General features: G+C 42.4%; 1 protein-coding gene across 1 annotated transcript; it reads right to left on the bottom strand.

Annotated features, from left to right (window-relative positions):
* Positions 1-2,780: 2,780 nt before the first annotated feature.
* On the bottom strand, positions 2,781-13,050 carry LOC147452046 (uncharacterized). Its single transcript, XM_086517871.1, has 7 exons — positions 11,776-13,050; positions 5,582-5,777; positions 5,283-5,359; positions 5,143-5,191; positions 5,002-5,056; positions 3,712-3,781; positions 2,781-3,584 (listed from the first exon to the last, which is right to left on the bottom strand). Exons 1-7 carry the CDS (start codon positions 12,874-12,876, stop codon positions 3,381-3,383), a joined length of 1,752 nt encoding a protein of 583 aa, XP_086373997.1. The 5' UTR covers positions 12,877-13,050; the 3' UTR covers positions 2,781-3,380.
* Between the last annotated feature and the right edge of the window lie 11,768 nt (positions 13,051-24,818).

The raw sequence follows: 24,818 nt of genomic DNA, 5'->3' as shown, positions 1-24,818 counted from the left end.
GCCTCTCCTAAGAGTGTAGTGATCAACTAAGAGTCAAAGAGCTCGAGTTTCATAAAGGTCAACGTCTCAAAGATTCCAAAATGGGAGTAGCAAGCCCTATTTACAGGTGTCATGGTTGGGGTTCTGATTGTTTTGTTGAGTCATACAATATAGAACTTCGTTATCGCTTCCTTCTTTTAGTTAAATCACACCTACAAACCCTTCTCAATCATTTGTTGAAATAGAGACCAAATTTGTTTTGATTTTTAGAATATGGAATGGAATGCACTTTCCATCTTACATTGAAAAGGCTCCATCTCTAACATGGCATTTGGAGGAGTTGTGTCATCACAAGTTTCAACAATGCCTAGTTTATTATGATCATGCATGCTCTTAAACCATTACCCATGGCTAGTCATGAAGTTCAAAGCACTTCAATTGGAATACCACACAACACCATTATATTTTGGCATTTCCTCAAAAACTATAGTCATTATATGTTGTTGCGGAGCAAGTAACCTTTCTTTATTTTGAGCATTTATGCTAGAATATGCACAATTAGCTTGTTGCAACTTCTCTCTTAATGTGTATCTTGCTTCTTATCTTGCTTCTGAGAGAGATTAGCCTACACATGCTCAAACTTACTACTTTAAAAACATGTCAAATTGCCTAGCTGCACTTACTATCCTGGATATCTTTGATTCCCTTGTTTTTTAGTCCTCAAGGGCACTGCCATTCGGCGAAACGCACTTACACTCTTTGGTTGAGAGCACAAACACACGCCAAAAAGTGGTAGGTTCAAATCGTCGAATCCTTTGAACGGGTGAGAGTGGTAGCTAGCCCACCAAGATGTGATGAGTAACAAAAGGGTAATCGAAGTCCTCAAAGGGACTGTCCTTTTGCCAAAATGCACTTGCAATCTTTGGTCTAGAAATCAAACACACCTCAAAGAAACTTTATCTTTCACGTACAATATTTTTGTTGTGTATCTTACTTCTCTGTAGTGCTACCTTGCTAGTTCTCACTTGTCCATTGGTATGGTCATGATCTTGACCTCTATAATGGCAAAAAACACATGTTGATCTAAACTTGCTTTTGCATGTGGAGAAGTATTAAGATAGATAGAAAATGCATGATTAGGTCTCCCCAATCTCCGAAAATTAAAAGCCCTTTCAAAACATCTTAAGTGCATAAGTGAAAGGTGAGTTTAAGAAATGAAAATACTTTTGGGAAGTGGAAGGTCAATAGACTTTTTGTGTCCATATAAAGAGATGGTTGCTTATTTTACCTTCAACGTATTCTTCCCCGTATAGTATAATTGCACTATGCAGAGGTGGACGATTTTAGAAAAAGGTGAATTAGGCAACTCTCTCTCTCTCTCTCTCTCTCTCTCTCTCTCTCTCTCTCTCTGTGTATTACATATGGATGCCATCTCTCTCTCTAGCGCGGGCTCATGCACTATTCTGGCAAGGTTTGGAGAGGCGACTTCTCTCACGCTCCCAAATAGCACTTCAAAAGATTCCCCCTTAGTTTTTGATTTATCAGAGACTTGTTGTGTTGGGCATTCTTTCCTACAAGTCCATGTTTGGACGATTTGGCAGGACACGGCGTTCAGCAGAACTGGGTTAGCGCCAGCTCATCAAAGGGTTGACCAATAGCAAGCTGGAAAAGGGACAAAGCAAATAGGACTCTCATACGCCGACAAGCTGACCCGAGAGAGAGAGAGGAGACGCTGGTCAAGCATGACCTACAGGACCTGAGGCAACGTCATTTGGGGTGTGGAGATGATGAGCTGATGAGTCGCCATCGTCGTTGGGAGAGGAAGGTGTGCAAGGATGGCTCAAATTGTGATCAGAAGCTTGGCACTCAATAAGGGTGTGATACACACGCTACGCCAATTTGGTGGGGATATGGAGCCCATCATAGAGAATGAGACCTGAACCAGATGGGGACAATGCTGCAACTCGCCAGGATGTGAGATTCTCTCGGTCAAAGGAAGGGGAGAGAGAGAGAGAGAGAGAGAGAGAGAGAGAGAGAGAGAGACTTAGGCAGCTCTTAGATGAGCTTACAAGCAGCTGTGAAGAGCTGACAAATAAGTTAATGCAGTCCAGCTTCCACACATTTTGGAATATCCATCTGCAAATTTGTAGGAAACAAGCAAACATTATGGAACTTCAATCCTATGTAATTGTAGCGAAACAAGTAAATCACTAAGCTATACAAACACTGTTGATATAAGCTAAGAAAATTTTTCACACTAATAAACTCAACCTGAAGGGCAATCTAAGCTATTGACAAGGTGAAAGTCCCGACAGATATACAATTTGCTGACCTTTGAGACTGCAAACTGAATATCCGGCCTTGTGTTGCATACATAAATGAGGCAACCAACAACAGTTTGGTAAAGAGTGACATCAGTAGGATCGCGAGCATCATGTAGACACAACTTCACACCTATTTCCATGGGAGTGGCAATAGGTTTGCAATCCTCGAGTCCAAATTTACATAGCAATGTCTCTATGTAACTTTTCTGACACAAAACAATACCACCATCACACTGCTTAAACTGTATACCCAAGTAATGATGCAACAAGTCGGAGCAGTGAATAGCTGCACCAACAAATTGCACGAAATGAAATGCCCCATTCTAACCGCTTGAGAAATATTACGTAAAGGCTGTGGATTGAATTGGCCCCAGCGATCAATCCAAACATCACCCAAGAACCCATCCTACTCACCCGGCCAATCTATTTTTCAAAAGATTTTCCGAATGAAATCATTAATAAATCTTATTCCACAAGAAAAAGAACATCGAATGGTACCTTACCATTAAGCTGCTGATCCTAAGGTACATGCACATTATAAGCTTGAATAAAGACCTTATAATGCTCAGTTCCACAAGATTGTTAATCCCCCAGCTGAATGTCAGAAGTGCTACTTGTTCAAGTCAAGCCATACTGGCCTTCCTGGTGAATGACACGGACCATCCTGAATGCTGTTTTGAGTTCCTAGAAGCCATCTATAGCTCACATGAGCACATTACATTTTGAACCTGGTTCACATGCCATCTAGCAAGATTTTTGAGACTAATTTACATCCAGAACCTTGGGCACCTACAGATTCACTGGAAGGAGGCATGAGGGATGCCATGAATCGCTATATAGAATGTAGCAAATATACACACAATCAAACATCAAGAGATCGTCTGTTTCTCCGATCAATATCACGAGGAGGCTGGAAGTAGCACTTCATGCTCAGATTTTCTACTTGCACAGGGATATACACATCAAGCCATCTGCTTTCCTCTCAAAAATGCACTTCTGTGCACTTGCTTCATCGAAGGAACCGGGCCAGCATAAGGCTTGATATGGTAAGTCTCTGAATTGAGCATACCCCAGCAATTATCTGCGTGCAAACTGCAGCCTCGAATTTTTTCTGTCGACACCAGGCTCAACCTGAAGTTGTGACAATTCTTTCTGTACAGCCTCTGGCTTTTCCACCGGAGCCTTCTGCTCAGCATCACCAATTTTTGTATGCTGCTCCTTCAGCAGCCTCTGTAGGCATTCCCCTTGGGCCTCGATTCTAAGCTGCAACTCCCTTTGTGCCTGTAATGGAATACGAGTTGACCCTTCATCCAAGCTTTCAAATCACAGTGCACAATTCTCTTCTTTCAAAGCATCGGAACAAGAGAATAACTTTCCACATATTCATGAGTACAAAATCTCAACCAACCTCAAGCTGGTCATGAAGCTTTTTCTGCATCTCCATTTGCATTTGCAAAGCGTCCATCATTTGCAGGCTCCTACAATTTCAGAAACATTTTAGTATGCAATTACTTTGATGTCTTTTGGTCTGGCCCTGAGATTTGTAATGCTCTCTCCAATAACAAACGCTTCTTTTTAATACTGCATAGATATAAGGAACCTTCCGCATGTGTGTTTACAGAGCTTAGAGAACCAAGTGCAGTCTGCAGATGTAAACAAAGGGCACACGTGGTGAACACAAGTAGTGGGTGCAAACTAAGCCACTAACAAAGAATACTCAAAAAAAGTAAAATAGAGCACATAAGATGTCTCTCTTCATGCATTAGTCATTGAAGCACCGGGAGAGCACCGAGTATCAACAGAGTCGTGGGCCACAACAGTACATAAGATGTCTCTCTTCATATATTAGAGTCATTGAAGCACGGGGTATGAAGCGTGTGCACAGGGTATCACCAAGAGTACATAAGACATCTCTCTCCATACATTAGAGTCATCGAAGCACACAGTATGGAGAGTTCGCTCATCCCAAGCACAATACTGTACAATCAAGGATGCTTTTTGAGATTTCCCAAAATGTTGGGTCATGCATACAAACATCCCTGTAAGTATAACATAATCATGCATTCAAACATCCTGACACCCCTGCTGACGTAGAAATGGTTATACATACAGGCTTCCACTAAATGACTGCCATTGGACCCACTGAAGTTATAAGAAAAGTTCACTTTTACTGTTTTTCACAGACTTTGTATCAGATCCACCCAGATTGTATCAGTTTGGTCTCATAGGTCATTTTGGTCTTTCGAAGGCGTTAATATAACATTTCATTTCATTTCAATTCATTCATTCAGTCATTCAGTCATCTCTCTCTCTCTCTCTCTCTCTCTCTCTCTCTCTCTCTCTCTCTCTCTCTCTCTCTCTCTCTCTCTCTCTCTCTCTCTCTCTCTCTGTGTGTGTGTGTGTGTGTGTGTGTGTGTGGCGTGCACCGTGCACACTGCTTGAAGGTTGGACGAAGAAGAGTTTGACATGCACGGGGAGGGGGCTGCCGGAATCCTTCCCCCCTTTATATACAGTACAGATTCCTTTAGAGAAGTTAGGAAAGACCAAAACAAAAAGCAAGAAGCATCACAGCAAAGGAAATTCAGAAGTAAAAAAAAATTTCAGCCCGAGTGCTTCTTCACATTACACTCTACTATGAACTGATTATTTACAATGATGACAAGCACTAACTTCTCAAATTAAGACAAAACTAACTTACGTCTTCATATCTTGTTCAGACAGAGCTGTTGCCTTTCGCTTTTTGTCCAGTTTTCCTGCCGACAATCATCAATTATCAGCCTTCCATTTCAAAGTTCCACATAGTATTGAAAATGGAACTAAAGAAAGACGGCATCATTACCTTCATTTGAGTCTTCACCACCAGGAAGATATTTTGCAGTACGATATTTCTGTCAAACCAGTCAAAAAGGTGATGCTGAACATAAGTAGCAAGATTCAACATTTCAAGAATTTATACGGCTCTACATGCAAGTGGCAAACCTGCAAATGACTTTTCACATGGTAAATGGTGAGGCCTTGAACGTTCATGATCTTCAAAACCCCTTTTGGAGTAGCTTCTGCCAAGTTGTTAGACCAGTTAAGAGATTCATATATCCAATTCACAGAACCATAAGGAAGACTTTCAATAGTATGTATATATACATACACACACACACACACACACACACATTCTCATAAGGTCAGAAAAGGCTAAACACTGACACAAAACAGACATGCAAGGCAGAAAAGAAAATGGTGAAGAAGAGAACATAAATAACAAATAGATAAAACAAACTTACTGTCTGCCCCACCAAGCTCGCTTACGGCTTCAATGAAACGCTCATGCAGCTCCGGTGTCCATCGTAACCGGGGCTTATTGAGCTCTCTGTTATCCATTGCAGATGCAGCATTTCCAAACTGAAAGCCACCCACAGGCCCTTGCTGCTTCAGCTGACTACCTTGCATCAAGCAACTTGCTGCCGAAGCTCCCTTGGCCTGTCAAACAGTTCAAAAGATGTTCGCTCTTCAATCTCCCTATTCCAAAAATAGAAAAAGAGAGAACAAAAAGTCTAACACCATGGTTTTGTGAGCACAAGCCACTTTTGTGGCTATAAGCAACTTTTGTGTAAGTTCTTCTCCTCGTGAATAATAGAAAACCTCATCTACCTTCCAGGGATTTGTTCTCAAGGCATGTAGGGAGTTGATAAAAAAAGGCAACAAATTATTTCATGTGAAAATTTCATTTTTAAGGCTGATCTTTTAGGTAGAATGAACAAAAATCGCTCAATAGTTTGGTATCCCCTTAAAACCCTCAAATCAGGATTGAATTTTTCCTTAAAAATACTTGGATATGTATAGAACGAGAATCCATGCATATGATATTTTCAAGCAAAAGCACTCTCAACTTGTTTTTGGGTCCAAAAATGTGCATGCTATCAAATTTAAAATCCACTTTTGTGGCTTACTACTATTTTTAGAAAATCACAATTTTTTATTTTGCACTTTTCTTATATAAATGGTATACCAAAATGTTCCTATATGCAATAAGACCTCAACAATATCACATGTCATGGTTACTTGAAAAATAGTCCGTCTTAGAGCCAATTTTCTAGAATGAGGTGCCAAGCCACTATTATGGCATAAGACCTGTACCTGCACTACAAGCACCAGCAGCACAAAGCTCTAGCGTTTTGCTGGCAGTACCACCATCAGCATCTGTGGCGTTTTTTCCATCAGCATAATAAGCCCACCAACGTTTTTACTCTACGAAAGCAGATTTGCACCGCAGTCAGTTTTTAGTAGAGTTACCCGGAACGGGAGGATCCCCGCGGAACGGAGGAACGAGCAAAGGGGTCCGGAACGGACAAGGCGTGGAACGAGAGGCATTAAAAACATCCAAATGATGCAAATTTTAGCTCTGTATGATTGAATACAAGAAGTTTGAACGGAGGTACGGGCAAAGGCATAGCCTCCTCAGTTTGCAGATCCCGTACCAAAACCCTAGCGTTTTGCATTTTCAGCCATTAGCCTCCCAGATCCAAGCACCTACACAAGATCCCATCAACATCTCCGTATATAGGACCACTGTATCAACATTTGTGCAATCTAAAGCAAATACCTCTCTAGCGATAAGAGAGAGAGGAGCCCTTCGAGGGACCACATCCAATGTTAGTCTTCTTCACTCACAGAACCTTCACTCACAATATCATTCCCTCTTTTCTCTCTCGTCTTTTGCACGTCTCACATGAAGTAAAAGGAACCCTCTCATGCAGTAAAAGAAACCTTGAGTACACACTGAGCACTCATCCTGAGCATTCACCATAAATCACTTCGGGTTTGGGACCACATCCAATGTTAGTCTTCTTCACTCACAGAACGTTCACTCACAATATCATTCTCTCTTTTCTCTCTAGTCTTTTGCACGTCTCACATGAAGTAAACGGAACCCTCTCATGCAGTAAAAGAAACCTTGAATACACACTGAGCACTCATCCTCGGCATTCACCATAATCACTTCGACTGCACATTACACCATGACTACACATGGTAAAACATGAGAGAACTGCCTCACATCTCACCAAGCATGGCCACAAAACAACCGTCGCTCTCTATACTCACCCTTCAGAGATGTATATATATCCATGCCACAAGTGTGCTTGTGTATATTATATAAAAATATCAATGTCACGGGTATGATGTATGCATATTTAATTCAGATTTATATTTTATATATCCATGTCACGAGTGTGCTCGTGCTTGCATTAGAGCTCCTCCCCCTTTGTGCCTCTTTGTCTTTGCCAAGGCAATGGACACTTGCACTATCATTGATCATTGATATACTAAAGTCACGAGTCACTTTTATCATTTTAAATTTTAAAATTCAGATCTAAGGTCTTCAAACTTGGTATCATGAAACCTTCAATACCCTACATGTCCAATAGAAGCGAAAGATCCACAACTTCATGATGCATTGTCACAAATTGCTAACGTGTCAAGCCACTGAAGAACAGAGCTAACCTGCAGATCCTGACCGAGAAGCCTAAACCCTAAGTGAAGAAGCAAAGGCAGCCGAGTGGCCTATTTTTAAAGAAGAGTTCCCATCAACTTATGGGATTGGCGTGGCAGACCAGTATAGATTTCCACAATTTGCGATGGCTGTACTGACATGGGCCATGGCACCTGTACGGATTTCCACAAGCGCTAGCAGCTTTTGGGTGCTAGTGCTTTTGGGGCCAGATTATTTTGAGTTTGAAGCTTTTCATGCAAACTCCTTTTCATAGGCCAAAGGCCTTTAAATATGTGCATAGGGCTCAGTCTCTGGCACTCTTCCGCGTGAAGGTGCAGAGCACGAGTATGTCCCTACGATCCTCAAAAAATCGCCTTAAAGGGGGATCACAAGTGATCTCTCGAGTGGAATTCCGCCACTCTGCGTTGCGTGTGCTCTCTCTCTCTTTCAGTTCAGTTGTTGAAGTGCTAAAAGTCTGTTCAGTCTGTTCTTTCCATTGGCACGTGGTGCCCCTCCCCGTGACAGTGGTTTCAGAGCTTCAAGCGTGTGCTTTTCTAAAAGCATACCGGTCCTACCAAAGAGCAAACAGAGCACGATGGTGCTTCGACGAAATATTATCAAAGAATCTTCGTGTCCTGACCACGGACTTATTAGCTACTCCCACCCTTACTTCATCGCGCATCCGGCGCGCTCCCGTCTTCATCGCTCTGTCTTACAGGGCATAAACCGTAAAGATCACTTGCAAGAGAAGGATCCAAGATTTGTTTGGAGCTACTGTTTTTCTCAGATGCAGTGCCATGCAATGGTGGAAGTCTATAGCTACCAAGTCAGCTACCAAGCCGCATGCTCCAAGGACTTGGCAAGCTTTCAAGAAAATTTTTGCTCGAAGTTATATGATTTCTGACAGCTTCCTCCGGAGTGCAACTTCTCGCAGAGTGGGGTATCCTAAAATGCTTGCCATGCAAACCCTAGCAGATTATGACTTGAAATTTCTCGACATCTCAGTAGGTGTCTCTTCTCGGGCTGTAGCCTTGGAGGTCCGATGTGATTGCTATGTCTTGGGACTTCCATCATCGCCGGAGGAACACTGTTTGGTCCAAGAGTTGATGGACCATGCAATGGTCGGCTACAACCTTATGGAAGAAACCTAACCCTAACTTTTGGTGCAGGTTTCAGGATGGAAAGTCAATCGACTTTTCGAGTTCAACTAATGTCGAGATTGCTTTTTAAGTTTGAGTTTTGTTTGAGAACTTGTTTGGTGATCCTGATTGGAATTTGTTTGAAATGGATGGTATTTGTTTTTAACCTGTCTTGGTGTCGATTTGAATTGTTTGACTCTGGTTTTAATACTAGTTTCAATGATTGGTGATTTACTCCCAAATGGAGAAGTGAGAAATGTTGGGCTGTGCTAACGTGGCACCTCTACGGATTTCCGCAAAACGCGCTGGCAACTTTTGGCCGCTAGTGCTTTTTGGGCCATATGATTTTGAGTTTGAAGCTTTTCATGTAAACTGCTTTTCATAGGCCAAGGGCCTTTAAAAATGTGCAGAGGGCTCAGTCTCTGGTACGCTTACGCGTGAACGTACAGAGCACGAGTACCGGCATTGTACTGAGTTCAAGTGATATAAAGAAATACCGAAAGGGGCGTCAAGGTTTGGGGCCAGCACTCTCTGGGGTGAAATTCCACCACTCCGTGTTGCGTGCTCTCTCTCTCTCTCTCTCTCTCTCTCTCTCTCTCTCTCTCTCTCTCTCTCTCTCTCTCTCTCTCTCTCTCTCTCTCTCTCTCAGTTCAATTGTTGTTGAAGTGCTAAAAGTTTGTTCAATCTGCTCTTTTCCGTTGGCACCTGGTGCCCCTCCCCGTGACATGCATAGCAAGGAAAAAGCGACTGGCCTCCTGCCTTCAACTTGAAATTAGGTTATAGAACTAGATGAAATTAGGTTAGGTTCTCAACTAATAGTGCCTGCCACTTTTTACGCAAGCTAGTAGCAACAAGTCTAAGCCATATAGAACATAAAAGAACAACCAGGTTCCTGCTCGTGCAATGAGCACAAGGCAATGAACCTAAGGCAACCTCCAGCTGGCTGCTGGCAACTTACGTTTTTGACCTGCTGCCTAATGTAACCAGCACTCTAGCTGTATAGTGAGTAAATAGGTAAGTGAATCATCCAATGGCCCTTGTTCTTTCTGGCTGCCAGTCAGGTTTAAGTTTGTTGGTAAGCGGCCAGCTTACATGTCACTACTGCATAAGGCTGCACCAACCTTCTCATTGCCTATTTAGTTGAGCAACCCACCAGCTTACTTGTCACTATTGCACAAGGCTGCACCAACCTTCTCATTGTGTACTTAGTTGAGCAACCAAAACATTAGCAAACTGAAACTCGAACATGTAACATAGGTACCTAAGCTCAAGGGCACATCTCTATGCAGCATCTGCTTGCCAAGACCGTTCACGATCCATAGTCCTGCTTGATCAAATACAAGCAGTAAGCACTAGAAGAATGCTTGTCACTCGGCTTGCTTACTCCGTATCTCCCCAATGCAGGGCTTACTCAAGGTGGGCAAATCATCAGAAGCATGTCAACTAATAGGTTGAAGCTAAATAAAATTTTCAACAGGTCTAAGAATCCTGACCCCGAGAAAACCAGAATTCAAATACAGAAAACAGACAATTACATAGAACGGGAACTATAACAGAGAGGAACTATAACACAACCACGATAAAAAAGAGAAACCAAAAAATACTGAACACAGACAACTAGATAGAAAGGGAACAATAACAAGCGTATCAAAAAAATTCAACAAAAAAAATGCGATAACATGTAGATGAGTAATTATATTCAGCACATTAAGCTTAATGAAGACAATCCACAACATCAACAATTGATTTGGCCAAAAGTGAACAAGTTGCTTTATCATAAATAATGGGATGTGTTTTCAGTGACGTAGTATTACTTGCTAACAACAGACCCAGACAATATGCCGATTAATTTTTGAAGACCACTGACAACAATAAATCTAATATTGACTGCCATAAACTTCCCTCGTTTGGTTGCCTCTATTCCTTCATCCACACACAATCAATAACGCCGTCATTAACTCTAACAAAATCTCCCTCACTCATTTGCTAAAATGTATCTCTTTATCTCATTCCATCAACCAATATCATGTTGGCACAAAAAATGGAGTCCACAACTACCAACTTCATTAGACAGAAGCCTCCACATTTCACAAGATTTAGTTTTGATGGGCAAGGAGGCATGTCTATGGCAGCAGACCAGTAATTAAGCCAAAACTTATTGTAATTCTTTGTTGAAAGATGCACAGACTCTCTCAACCATGTCGCAAGAATGCCATGGTCACCAGAACAGAATTTCCCACCAGTCACATGTGCAGACCTTTCATAGCTCTTTTGTGAGGGCAAGAAAACAAAGCAGATGAGAGTGAGTGAAAAAGACACCAGTTAATGAACAATAAATCTAATATTGACTGCCATAAACTTCCCTCGTTTGTTTGCCTCTATTCCTTCATCCACACACAATCAATAACGCCGTCATTAACTCTAACAAAATCTCCCTCACTCATTTGCTAAAATGTATCTCTTTATCTCATTCCATCAACCAATATCATGTTGGCACAAAAAATGGAGTCCACAACTATCAACTTCATTAGACAGAAGCCTCCACATTTCACAAGATTTAGTTTTGATGGGCAAGGAGGCATGTCTATGGCAGCAGACCAGTAATTAAGCCAAAACTTATTGTAATTCTTTGTTGAAAGATGCACAGACTCTCTCAACCATGTCGCAAGAATGCCATGGTCACCAGAACAGAATTTCCCACCAGTCACATGTGCAGACCTTTCATAGCTCTTTTGTAAGGGCAAGAAAACAAAGCAGATGAGAGTGACTGAAAAAGACACCAGTTAATGAAGACTGCAGAAACACTAGTGAAGTTGATGTATATACAAACGCTACAAGAAAAACTTACCCAACTGGTTGCTGGCTGTCGTACATGTTCATCATTTTCCATGCCCAAAAAGTTGGTCCAGCAATCGGCCAAATTCTCTGGCTCTGCCCATCTCTCCAAATCACTGCCACAATTGTCATTCCAACTAGCCACTAGTGTTTCGCTGCACTGAGATGTATCATCGGAAAGGTTGAGAAGCTCGTGCAGTGGATCATGGGAAAAAGATTTCATGGCTGTGCTGTTCTCTGATGAGAGAGTAGACTGAGCTGACTTCGTGGGTAAGATGATGGGCAAAGTTTTCGCTTTTGGTTTCTGAGAGCGAGAGTAGAAGGACAGTGTGATTGCTGGGCGGGTCTGTGACAAGGATTGTTGACCTGTGGCATTTGGTGCAGGAGACATGGCCTGAGATGTTGACAGCGGCGAGGGTGGACAAGGTGCGTCAGCCGAAAGTGCTGGAGATGATAAGGGTAAAACTGGGAGAGAATCCATGTGGAGAGATTCTGGGAGGATGGGTACTTGAGAAGAGGGTAAAATCAGTAATCCCTGCTCATTTCCATTAAAAGGGTCATCTGGCAGAAAATGGGGAGCTGCATCTGGAATGCGAGTATTCCTCGTAATCTGCTCCTCACAACCAGGTAACGCGTCTGAATGCAGGTGCATAAACTCTGATGCGAATGGATCTTGCTGGATGCTAAAGGCTCGCTTATCCGGAGAGAAATGAAGAGGAGTTGCATCTGAAACCCTAGCTGCAAACTCGTCCTGGTGCACAGGATATAAATGCTTGTCTCGACCAAAGTGAACCGGTGAGGTTGCCTGCTTGCACTGCGGCAAGAGCATAGATGGAACCCTGGCAGTAAAAAAGTCTTCTTGGGAGAAGGAAGAATGTTTGTCGAACTCTGGGCATCCAGGAACTGCAGACATTTCTCCTTGAAAGTGCTCAAGGTCACTCTGCGGACGATGAAACCTAGATACATGAGCAGCGGGAGTCTTTTCGCTCGGTGAAGCCTCCTCGCTGTTAGACGAACGCAAAAGCCTGTTGTTTCTCACGGGTACGCTCTCTTGACAACCTGCTTCTGCGGAGACCCTCTTGCCCACCAGGGTCTTTGCTCTAGCCTCCGCCATCGCTGAAACTAGTCCTTAGATTCTATGTCCTGCTCGACAAAGTAGCGCGAAAGCCATGCCAATCAGACGAAACTTACACACCTGTACCCTCGCTCCTGCCAAAAGAAGCGGAGAGGGAGCGCTGAAGCGCGTGCGTATGCGAAGAAAGGTAAGAGTGCAGGCGTGTGTGTGTGAGAGAAAGAGAGAGATGAGAGAGAGACAGAGAGAGAGAGAGAGAGAGGTTTGCTCTCCTGCAACTCACTCGTGGACCCCTTCATCAGCATGCTCCTAAAGGTATCGAGTAGGGCAGCCCCTAAAACATGGAGGGCCCCTAAATTTCTAATCATTCATATACAAATTTATCTTGTGCACAAACTTTCGTGAGGTGGGATGGGATGCGGTAAGGAGAATCTTAACATTTGTACCTAAAAAGGCTCACTCGTGTTCGTTAATGGGAGGTTTTTGCACAAAGGGTGTTTACACGAAGACGCTCTCAGGTTTGGGTAGTGCAACAGCCGTCCTACGGAAGAAAAGGGCCTCAGGAGACGTCTTTTTAACAACACAGAAACACTCTCTCTCTCTCTCTCTCTCTCTCTCTCTCTCTCTCTCTCTCTCGTTGCGTGCACTGTGCTTAGTGAGGCTCTAGAAGTGAAAAGCTCCTGCCATGTGTCAAACATATAAAGCTCCCTACTTTTAGAGTGTTCAACGTCCTTTAGTATATAGTAAGATAGTAAGATGTGTGTTTGCTAGTGTGGACGCAGAGTGCATAAAAAGAAATAAGGCAGTCGTTGGAAGTATAGCTATAAGTTACTCTTAGGCTTCGCACATGCAGTGCACGGTGGTCGTTTCCGATGCAAAAAGCGTAGGAGGCCCACCAGTGTCCCACCACGCCCCTACGCTCAATAACCGGCGCTCTCACCGGCACCATCGGAATGTCATGGCGGAAGCCTAAACGGTCACCCCCGGTGGAGAGCCATTTCGTGCAAAGGAGAAGCGTGATTGGCTGCAACACCTGACAGCATGACAAAAGACGTTGACTCTGCAACCAAGGGCAATCGGAGCTCTCGCATGTGCGCAAACTCCCGATAGATAATCAACGTTCACACTCAATCGTCTTGCCGCCGACACCACGGCATGTGCGCAAGCTATCTATTGGATAACTATGCCGCATTCATGGTCTTACGTGCACCATTCATTTGACATTGTAACTATGCAAGATTTTTTGCAACTACGCAAGTGTTCGCATACTTGCAATAGTGCATATAATTTGGTGAGGTGGTATGGGGTAGGGAGAATCTTAACATTTGTACCTAAAAAGGCTCACTCTTGTTCATTAATGGGAGGGTTTGCGCAAAAGGTGTTTACACGTTGACCGTACCCAAGTTTGGGCAATAGGTGCGTTTGCTTGTGTGGCCGCAGAGTGCATAAAAAGAAATAATGTAGTCATTGGAAGTATAGTTATCAGTTACTCTATTGGATAACTATGCCTCATGCATGGTCTTTTGTGCAAGCCTTTTTGCAACTATGTCAATGTTCGTATAGTTGCACTAGTGCAGATAATTAGTGCCCATGTGACCACATCCAAGCTCCAATACCCAAGCGGGGGAAGGGCTTTGGTCATTAGATCCTACACTTCAACTCGACAACTTCAACCCACAAGCCAAGCATCTTTCTAGAATGAGGCAAAATTGTCAAAAGTTATATGTTTGTGCATGCAACTAGTGTGTAAAGCCCACCCATCCATTCCAAAATGAGATGGGTGTCTACCGATTCAGTGAGTAAATCCCCTATAATACTCAATTCAAAGTGTTACAAAGAAGGGATTGTGCCATCCTTTATGACATCTAAAGTTACTAAGTGTCTGACCATGTCACCCTTGCTCAAAATGGCTAGAAGACCACTAAGTACATAGAGATGGGAAAGATGTGAGCAGCAAAAGTTATTTAGGTAATATGTGCCTCAAACGTTTTTCTCATTTGTTTTTGTGAGAATCTCAATAGATCCTCTTAGAGTTGGAAGAGGATATGGCACGTGGAAGAGAGAGAGTGAGACGATTGGGGTATTTTCAGGGTGGAAAAGGGAGACTTGCCACGTGGACCAGAGAATCCGTCGGGACCTACAAGAGCAAGGGGATATTTTTTTGCTTTATGGGTTGATTTGAAATGGGGGAGCTGTGGCTGGCAATGCAATGTTCAAATTGAATAGATTTTTTCATTGTGTGGGCGGCGCATCAGGTCGGCTCAGGAGAGGGAAAGAGATTATCGGATGTAGTGCGTCAGAGGCAGCACGGACATTGCGATGCAGCAGAGCACAGGCAGGGCCGCGATCCTGATCTGTATGTGTGTGTGTGTGTGTGTGTGTGTGTGTGTGTGTGTGTGTGTGTGTGTGTGTGTGTGTGTGTGTGTGTGTGTGTGTTCGTGTTGTTGTCTTGCAATGGCGACAGATGCAAGGGATGCCATGTACAGGTGGTTCTGCGTAGCGAGGGATCCAAAGCGGCTGAGCGCCATGCAGAGGGAGGGATGGCAAGCCTGGGGGGGGGGGATAGGAAAGAACTCTAGAGCTCTAGCAATGCATTGAGCTCTCGAGTGGCGGGCAAAGAAGAGCTATCGACTTCCCTTTGCAGCAGTTGGGTGTCGGGGTCAAGGAAGATGACGATGGCTAGTGGGGGCAGACCATCCGTCGGGGAACAACCTGTTCGACGGTGCGTAAGGCTAGAAAAGCTTAGAAAAATTTAAACGGATGGGATGTCCATGACAAATTAATTAATGAACTTCGAAAGGACCCAGTGGGTGGGATCACATGGCTAAACTTCAAAAGGTAGTTTAGCCATGTGAGCCCACCCACCTCAAGGCCACCTAAATGATAGGCTTGTAAGAGCGCCTTTCCCATTCTGGTCTGATGCAAAGTGATCAAACCAACAAAGCCTCCTTATGGGTTGTGATAAATGTAGCAAAATTAAAGCTGAAGGATGTGCCATTGTTTTTGGGATTGGGTTTATTAGAGGGTATCTAAAGAGATACCCTCAGGAAAGGGAAAAGGGAATAAAAGGAAAAGGTCAAGTTGCCAGATGGCAGGCAAGAGTGACGGGGAAGGTAGGCAACTAGGGGCGGGCGAGGGTGGCAACACCAGGTGGAGGGGTGAGAGCACCAGAGCCAAGTGCAAGGACTGGGTTGGGCCTAGGTTTTTTCTCTTTTAAAATAGAAAAAATGGCAAAACCATCAAACAGGCAAGCAACAATTGTGGCTAGCCAAATACAAGTAGAATCAAGCGATCAACCTGCTTGTGTTCAACCACTGCACTATCATTAGACTTCGCTCAACTTTTCTAGTGGAGAATTCATCGCAGAGAAAATGTAGCATATGAGTAGTCTAAATGGGGTCACTAAATGGAGCGAGTGACTCGAGCAAACTAACCTCTAAGAGAAGTAGGTGTAAGGCTGGGTTCAAACGAGCCCAAGGGAACAAAAGTGAGTTGCAAGCCTACCCCCGCCTCGTCTGAATGTCCTTGGAGGATGCATAGCAAAAAAGAGGGAGAGGTTGTGAGAGGCGTGCAATCTTCTGGGGGGGTCGAAAGAGCTATGGCAAGCCTAGAGCAAGAAAAACCTTACATGTAGCAAACAAGGTCTAGCCACAGTGTTTTGATGTCCCTTTGTGTAGGATTTCGATCACAACATCTAAACCCAACCTAAGCAATGTTCCTTGCCATCTTTCCATCCATGAAGGCAATTTTGGCAAAATTCAAAACAAAGGCTTCCCTCAAAACCACGTTCCTTCTCATTGCCACCTACCAAGTTTGCAAACACTTCCACCCTAGCCAGTGTCAAGCTCTACCTCGTGCGAAGCTGCTTTTTTTATATATATAAATAGCAAAACTCACAATTGTGAGTGAATTATATTGATCATCTCAAAAAAATTACAAGGTCTTGCCATGCTCGTGTCGAGCCATGACATCATCCAGGGACCATAGTTACAACGGCAATATGGACAGCCATCCTTAACGCACCGCCCCCTTACTTGATACACAAAGTCAATTATCATGTTCTTATGAGATCTTCTATTTACCAATGGCTAAGATTGAAAGACTACAAAGCTTGCCTTGAAGAAGCTAACAAAAATTGGTGTAAAAAAAGAGGATTTTTTTCCATGAATCAATATAAGTACTTTGTATGAGTATATCATTTTTTTACCTACATTGTGACTTTATTAATTTGGTGAGAATATGGACACCATGCACATGCTTGGTTTGGCATCAATCAACATAGACTTAGTGGTCCTTAAACCCTCACCCTCGAGCAAACTCTTCACCTTATTTGCACTTCTAGTTTTAGGAGGCTTTTGTTCCCTTCATTGGCCTTTTTTCTCCCGAGAGGAGCGAAAATGAAGAATAATATTGGGGAACCTTTTTCAACAGTCCTTCTAATTTAAGCTTAATGAAGGGTAAGATTTATCATTCATGCGAGCAATGTTTGCAAGCCCGGCATCAAGATATGTCAAACGATGACACCCAAGAGCAAATACACGTAGGGATTGATACACCGGGGCATCTGGTCATCCCTCTTAGCTTCGTACAGGATCAAAGCAAACTCAAAGGATCCTCGCATAAGATATCAACAATTGAAAAAACTCAGATGGTCAATGTTTTTTTTTCCCACAACTCACAATAGTGAGTATAATGTATTAAACAAAAACAAAAAACTACAATAGAAGCCCTACTTCAACATCCGAGCCAGGGCACCAGCCTTACAACAACCACAACCAACAAAAACAATAGATACATCAAAATGAGACATATGGAAACCGGCTTACAAGGGAGTCACCCTACAGATTGATCGGAAGAAGGGAGCAAGCTCACCTCAGCTACCACGGAAGTAACCCCAACTGCCACTTGAAGCACTTCCTCAGATGCTCAATGTTTTCATTGAAGCCACTCCAAAGAAAAAAATTGACCTTCTTAAGCATCTTATAGATATCTCTAACTCGTCCTCTAATACTAGTATGATAAAAAAGAAACAAAAATAGAAACCTATTCCTATGATCGATTGAACTGGTTATATGTGTAACTGTTTGTAATGGAATTTGCCTATTCAATTTGAGAGTAGCGGAATTTAATGAGAATACTTTCAAGAAATGATTTTGTGAGCATAGCGGGTAGACATAATTGAAGATAGCAACATAATCATAGCAATTAGTTAACTTGGCATAGACAATACTTTTGCAAGAGAGAGAATTTAGAGAACATGACAACAGTTGAGGACCGGATTTATGTGGAGCCGGTCCCCCCTCCAATAGGCATTTGTATTATGATTTCTCCCATAAAGAGAGACTTGTTACAATACATTATTTGTGTTCCTTGTGACCTAGGTGAAGCAATGAAGATGGAAAGCTTCATGCATCACCATCATAGCATAACCTAAACTTGAAGAAAGCTTTAACTATACCAAGCCTCAGTCCCAAGACCTCAAACACCTTCGAAGGTGGAGAGAGCTAGCAGGGAATGAGGGTAGGGAAGAGGAAGAAGAAACATTTCATACGAGAAAGAGCTAGTTCCTCACTTATCATAACTCTTGAGCTAGCATACATAATAGCATAGTAATGAAGAAGAAGGAGATGGCAAGCTCAAGCATTGAAGCATGGCTCTTGGTTGGATTTGCACTCCATAGCCAAGAGTGTTGGTGTAGGAACTCAACCTCTACTTGCTTGGAGAGGGAGCTCTTGCACTTTGCATAGCACACACTGAGAGTGTTTGTGAGTGTGTGTGGGTGAGTATACCCCTCAAGCAAGCCCCTAGCTAGCTTGGGTCGACCCCCCCTTGTAGCTCATGCTTGAAGCTCATTGGACCCTCCCAGGCCTAGCCAATCATGAGCAGGAGGCATTACAAGCAGTAGGGGTAGCCTTGAGACAAGTGTCCCCCTTTCCTTTTTGAGAGAGAGGGCTAGATAAATGCTAAAACAATTAGATAATTCATGTAATTTATCATTGGACCCCTTTGAAGCTTAGCCAATAGGCTTCAAGCAACACATGAAGGTAACATGGGTAGGGGCCTGACATGTGTCCTTGCTGCCTCTTCAAGTTGGGGCTTCCCTTGTGTGTGTGAGTGGGTGTTCTCTCTCTAGCCCCTAGGAAAAGGGCTCGCCCCCCCTCTTGTAGGAATGCTTTTGACTTTAGGTGATCAAGCACCTTACTCACCAAGCATGACAAAGCACTTGAACTAGGGGGTGTTCCCACAAGCATCTCAGGCAAGCTTCTCAAGGCACCTCAAGTACCTTAATCATGCAGCAAGTCAAGCACCTCAAGCATGGAGCCAGTCAAGCACCTCAAGCATCTTAATCAAGCACCTCAAGCAGGACAAGCACCTCGAGCTTGGGCCGGGTTCCCACCTCAAGCTCAGCCCTAGCTTACCTTTAAGGTCAAAGGACTTTTACACACATTTATTGGAGGTCTTCAATGAAGCTAACCCTAAGGTCTTATGCTCCATTGGTTAGCCTTGCTCTTTGATAGACCATCTCCCTTTTGGGCCCCTTTACCATTGGCCCCGTGTTGAGATAGATCTATAAGCACATATCTATATCTTAACACTTGTTCCCGTTTATTCTCCCACATTAAGTGATCAATTTAATATGAGAAAATCATTTAGGTTGGTTAGATATTAGATTTTATGACACTGTTTGGGTTATTGGCTCCCTATAAAAACTGGAAGTCCCTCTAATCCCATGACAAAAGAAAAAAGTCAAACTTACAATTGTGAGTGAAAGTATTAAATTCTCCATTAAAAATGTACAAAGCTTACATCCCACATAATGTGAGAATTGCAAAACAAGAGATATACAGTTCACAGTTCCTTTGAAGGATTAAGTGCACCTTTCAAGTACTGGTGATGGCCACAGAGTAGCCACTTCCTCAAACTACACACCAAGGGCATGTACCTTGCTCTTATACACAAGGCGGACTAGTTTGCCCCCTTAACAAACAGTGGGCCAAGCAATGGCCAGAGGCTCAATGGTTGGCATCTACAAAGAACATATGGGACCCTCATCTACCCTTGGCAATGAAGATTTTTCCATGGAAGGTGTTATGGGAGGCCTTACCAATAGGAGACGAGATCTTAGCTCGAGGTATAGGCTCCGATAGATGTTTGTAGATGCCTAGCGAGTAAGATGGGAATGGATCCAAAGGACTTGGAAGATTGGCTTTTTCAAGAATGATCTGCTCCTTAGAGGGAAAAGGATGATAAGCTAACCGATTCCGCTTGTACTCAAATCGTTAGATTTTGCTTCCTCCAACATGTTTGGAAGGCTAGGAATGGTCGCGTGTTCACGTAGGAGCTCTCGGTTGCCAACTTCGCAAAGATTATCCATGATAACAGGGAAACTATCTTTGGGATTGGAAAAAGCAAGACTTATAATGAGTAGAATTGGGTAACTCTTACCGCCAAATCTATGTCAATGTGATGTTTGCGGGGATGAACACGCCCTTTTGAATGCAAGTGGCCATGGCTTGTATTGAGCATGGTGAAGATGTAATGGTTTTCTCATTTTGGCAAACTAAAGGCCTTAGTATCCCAAGGGTGAAGATCGTTCAATTTTATTTGCTATATGAGTGTCCCTAAGGGACTTTTAAACGCTTTCTCTGGAGCCTACATTCACTTTATGGGCATGCTTGAAAAAGACTTTACAAAATAAAGGATTGAAGAATATATCCAAAGGAAATATGTGCATATGATTTTGGGTTGATTCTTTTAGTAAGAATCTAAGTGAGAGGGAGGAAAGAATCTAAGTGAGAGGCCGCTTTGTGGAAGGGAGGAAATAACAAGCAAAGTCATAGGAAGGTTGAAAATGGTGGACAACCAATCAATTGGAAGCGAAGAGTGACCTGAGGGTTGGCAGGAGAGGCTACTTCACAAAGCTAGGAGAAGAAGATTGTTATTTTCTTTAATAATACGCTCGCATTGCACGTGACGAACAACTCGTAGGTGGAGTGACTCAACCCGAGGATTTACCTCTCGCTTGGTGAGATCGTGAGGTGGAGGTCGCTCATTGCATGGTGCTTAGTTGAGACGTACTGAGCTTGAATTGCTAAGTTGAAGATTTGGTATAATGAGAATAGAAAGAGCAAGTTTGATCCCATATGTGAGGAATTGATAAGGGCCTTTCATTTAAAGACTTTAAATTTTTTAATTTCACTTAATTGTTTTATTATTATTTATGTATATTAAATCTATCCTTTTTATAAAAAAATATTTAAATATTCTTTTGTTTAAATTTTTAATGTATCTTTTTCTTTTATTGTTTGTATTACACATAAATTTTCACACAATGTGAAAATCACCAAATTTTTTAATATAATTGTATCATATATCTAGATCTACCTTTTCGTACGAAAACATTAAAATTTTCTTTTGTTTTAAAATTGAAAATGGACCTCTTTAATGTTTTTATTACATATAAAATTTTCACAGAATGTAAAAATTACCAATTTTATTAATTTTATTATACATTATGTCTATTAGACCTACCTTTTTCTATGATTTTTTTTTGTTTGAATTTGACAATGGGTCCCTTTCTTTATTTCACTTCCTTTTCATTTTATTTTGTTTTAGAATGCCAACGTGAACCTTTCAATTTGTTACTTAAGTGGGACACTCCCTAGCATATAAACCATTTGTGAAAAATAGGTAGTCCAAACTCTTGGATTGGACGGAATTTGGAGAGATCCCTTGGCTTGCTTGGGGCTCAAGAGAAAAAATAAAGGCAAAAAAAAAAAAAAAAACTCTTTCCTTTCCACGTGTAATATCTCTAGATATTTAAGATCTCTTGGGATAGTTTCCTCCGACGTTAAAAATCTCTTCTTCTTCTTTTTCTTGTCTCTCTCTCTCTCTCTCTCTCTCTCTCTCTCTCTAGTGCCAAATGTGTTAGAGGCAAACGAGATGCGCACAAGACGAACGGAGAAGGCACATGGTAGGGAGCGATGGGTGACAATAGTGAACACATCGGGGCAGGTCGTCTAGCGGTGCAAGGGGGTGTCGACGTCCAATAGGGCTAGGGTGGGGAAGGGGTTGTCGATGGCGAGACTGCCATAAAGGAGAGAGGCGTAGGTCTCTCTCTCTCTCTCTCTCTCTCTCTCTTTTTTAAGTAAAAGACTAAAGACTTTTACTTAGAAAAGTGAAATGTTTTAAGCTGTCGTTTCTTTGAGTATAACACATGGAGGAGAGAGAAAGAGATACCCCTCTAATTTGTGAAAATCTTTATTTCCTTTTTGACAATTGAGATCCATTTTTGAGCGCTTATGTCTAAAATTAATGAAGCAATTCATTTCCAAAAGCCTCCATAGCCAGCTCAATTCTAGTTTTATCATCTTGTATCGATAGACAAAAGATTGCGAGTACTTAACATGAAATTTGTCACAAATTACCTCGCAAATGTATGGCAAAATTGTGGGTGGTGTTTTGGGAATTTTTGAAGTTTGAAGAGTATTTTGGTAATTTGAGAACATCCACAAATTGCTGGGGTATCTCTCTCTCCCCCCCCCTCTCTCTCTCTCTCTCTCTCTCTCTCTCTCGTGTGTACACTCCCCAATGGAGAGCCTCTAGAAGGCGGTGGCATCTCTCTCTCTCTCTCTCTCTCTCTCTCTCTCTCTCGTATGAGTGAGCATGAGGATTGCACGTGGAGGAAAGACAGGGGAGGAGAGAGAGAAACGGATGACGACCAGGGACAGTCTCTCTATGTCTCTCACCATGCAGGTCCAGGAGCTTCCCGTGCAAAGAGTCAGCTAGGTGAGGGCATGGGGTGAACAACAGTCTCTCTCTCTCTCTCTCTCTCTCTCTCTCTCTCTCTCTACATTGCAATCTTGGAGCCATGAATCAAATGGAGACTGCCGCAACGCGAGACAAGACGAGGCAGTAGATGCTTTGTCTCTCTCGCTCGTTTTCTCTCTGTGTGCACCCTGCAGATATATACCCAAAGGTGCTACTGCAAAATCAGTCAACCAATAGCACTAGCTGGTGCGCGAGCAACCGAGGGGGGACGAGTAATGAGCAATGGAATGGGAGACGATGATAAAGCAACGTGCCAGCTTGAGTTTTCCTTTCGAAAAGAATGCATACAAGAAGAGAATTTAATTAAACCGAGTTGAGCAAATAGAAGTAATTAATGGATCCAATATGTGTGTATAATAGATAATAAAATTTTATATTAAAATACAAAAAAAACATATGATTATAAACACTCGTTCATACCCCCTCCCCAAAACCCTCATCCCCCCTTATTATAGTAGGCTTTTGTGACTCTTCATCTTGTTAATATAACCTCTCACATATTGTGAGATTTCCGCCGTCTTGGTCGTAAACCCCCACACACAAACACTCCCCCCCCCCCCCCCCCCCCCCCCCCCCCCCCCGCGTTTAACCTTCCAAATGTAAGCCTTGTATTTAAGCAACTTGTCAAAAGAGCACGGCGCATATATCATTCCATCGTGAGTCATATAGACAAAGGCATGACAAGAAATGAAAGGAAAGTGTGAAGCCGCTACCCATCACAAGGCTTTTGATACTAGGCACCCTTTGCCTCATCGAGGAGAGGTAGGGCTAAGTTCTCTAACAAGCAAGCCAATTGCCTCACGATTAGACATGTCACTTAACTCCTTTGGATGCCTAACAAATATGATCTTTGTGTCTCTGCCTAAGTGGGTGCTCACATGCAAGCCATGTAGCACAAGATGTCTACCTCGTTATCTAGCCCGTTCAATATGTACCTTACTTTTAGAATTCAAGTTAAAACTTCTATCCATTGTTTTTAGAGGCTTAAACATTGCCAACTTTGAATAATGTCAATGAGTAGTCCCTTACAAGTGAACAATTTAAGCCTCTTTTGATTGACAATAAACTTTGTCGCACATGGAAGTCTACAGTAAGTTGCATACCGATGAAGTCATACGAGAGGTAGACAAAGTTTTTCCTTATTTAGTGCACACTAAGCTGCATGGGGCTCACTCTGTGCACATCGTCATACTAAGTGATTAACAACTACTTTATTAATCACAAAAGCAAGTAAGCTATAGTCGAAACTTCAAAAGAAGTATCCACTTGAGATTCATAGAAAGCTACGTTGTTGTACCTTATGCAAAAAGACTTTTATGCAGCTCAAATAATGTAAAACTCTTGCAAAGATACTATCGTCAAGAACACCTAAAACATAAATGATTCCTAGAAACTTCGTAAGGAGAACTCGAGAAATAAAGAAGAAGAGAATTAAAGGGAATATAGAAGCTAACAAACTCAAATTGAATGTATGTTGTATTCTTGGTTTGATTGCGACTCCCAATTTGGAGCCATTGTTCTCTTCCCATCGCCTTATTGTTTAGTGTTAATTTCAATTTGTACATCACGTAATATGAGAGAGGACCCACGAGATTCCAAGAATCAGACATAGATTGAATATACACTCGTGACAACAAAGTGGCACGTGTTCATCGATGAGATACTTTTATAAGAAGCTCTCTCTCTCTCTCTCTCTCTCTCTCTCTCTCACACACACACACACACACACACACACACACACACACAAGTAATGGTGTTTTATGAGGAAGTAAAGCCAAAACATTGTATACCACAAGGTCTTTAATGAACCCCAACAAGAGAGATCGACGGTGGGTGAGAGTCTTGAGGCAATCGGACAATCGACAACAATGGAACTAACCAACCCCCTCCCACTTGGATCTCAAAGTTCCAATGATAGGATTTGACGCCCATCTGCCCTTCTTAAGGCATTTTGCCGGTCGTATGAAGGCCAAAGTGTTTTTGAGTCTGTCATTGGAAGGGCTTGTTCAAAAATTATCCTTCTATAGAGAAGGGTGAAAAAATAGAATACATGCCAATGGAAGGGCTAATTAAAAAACATTTTATATATATTAATGCTCATTTACAATATCTATATGTATATTGGTTATACTCATTAACAAAATATAGTATCT

Source organism: Adiantum capillus-veneris, chromosome 8 (genome assembly GCF_014529385.1).
Source record: "Adiantum capillus-veneris isolate H3 chromosome 8, ASM1452938v2, whole genome shotgun sequence".
Lineage (NCBI taxonomy): Eukaryota > Viridiplantae > Streptophyta > Polypodiopsida > Polypodiales > Pteridaceae > Adiantum > Adiantum capillus-veneris.
This window is presented reverse-complemented; position numbering and strand designations above follow the sequence as displayed.

What these genes read in the sequence shown, in the direction of transcription:
- LOC147452046 (XM_086517871.1), bottom strand. Translation starts at nt 12,876, where the DNA reads ATGGCGGAGGCTAGAGCAAAGACCCTGGTGGGCAAGAGGGTCTCCGCA. An exon ending in CGAGCTTGGTGGGGCAGACA is followed by an intron (nt 5,360 to 5,581) that starts GTAAGTTTGTTT and finishes ACAACTTGGCAG; the next exon opens with AAGCTACTCCAAAAGGGGTT. An exon ending in ATGTGAAAAGTCATTTGCAG is followed by an intron (nt 5,192 to 5,282) that starts GTTTGCCACTTG and finishes CTGGTTTGACAG; the next exon opens with AAATATCGTACTGCAAAATA.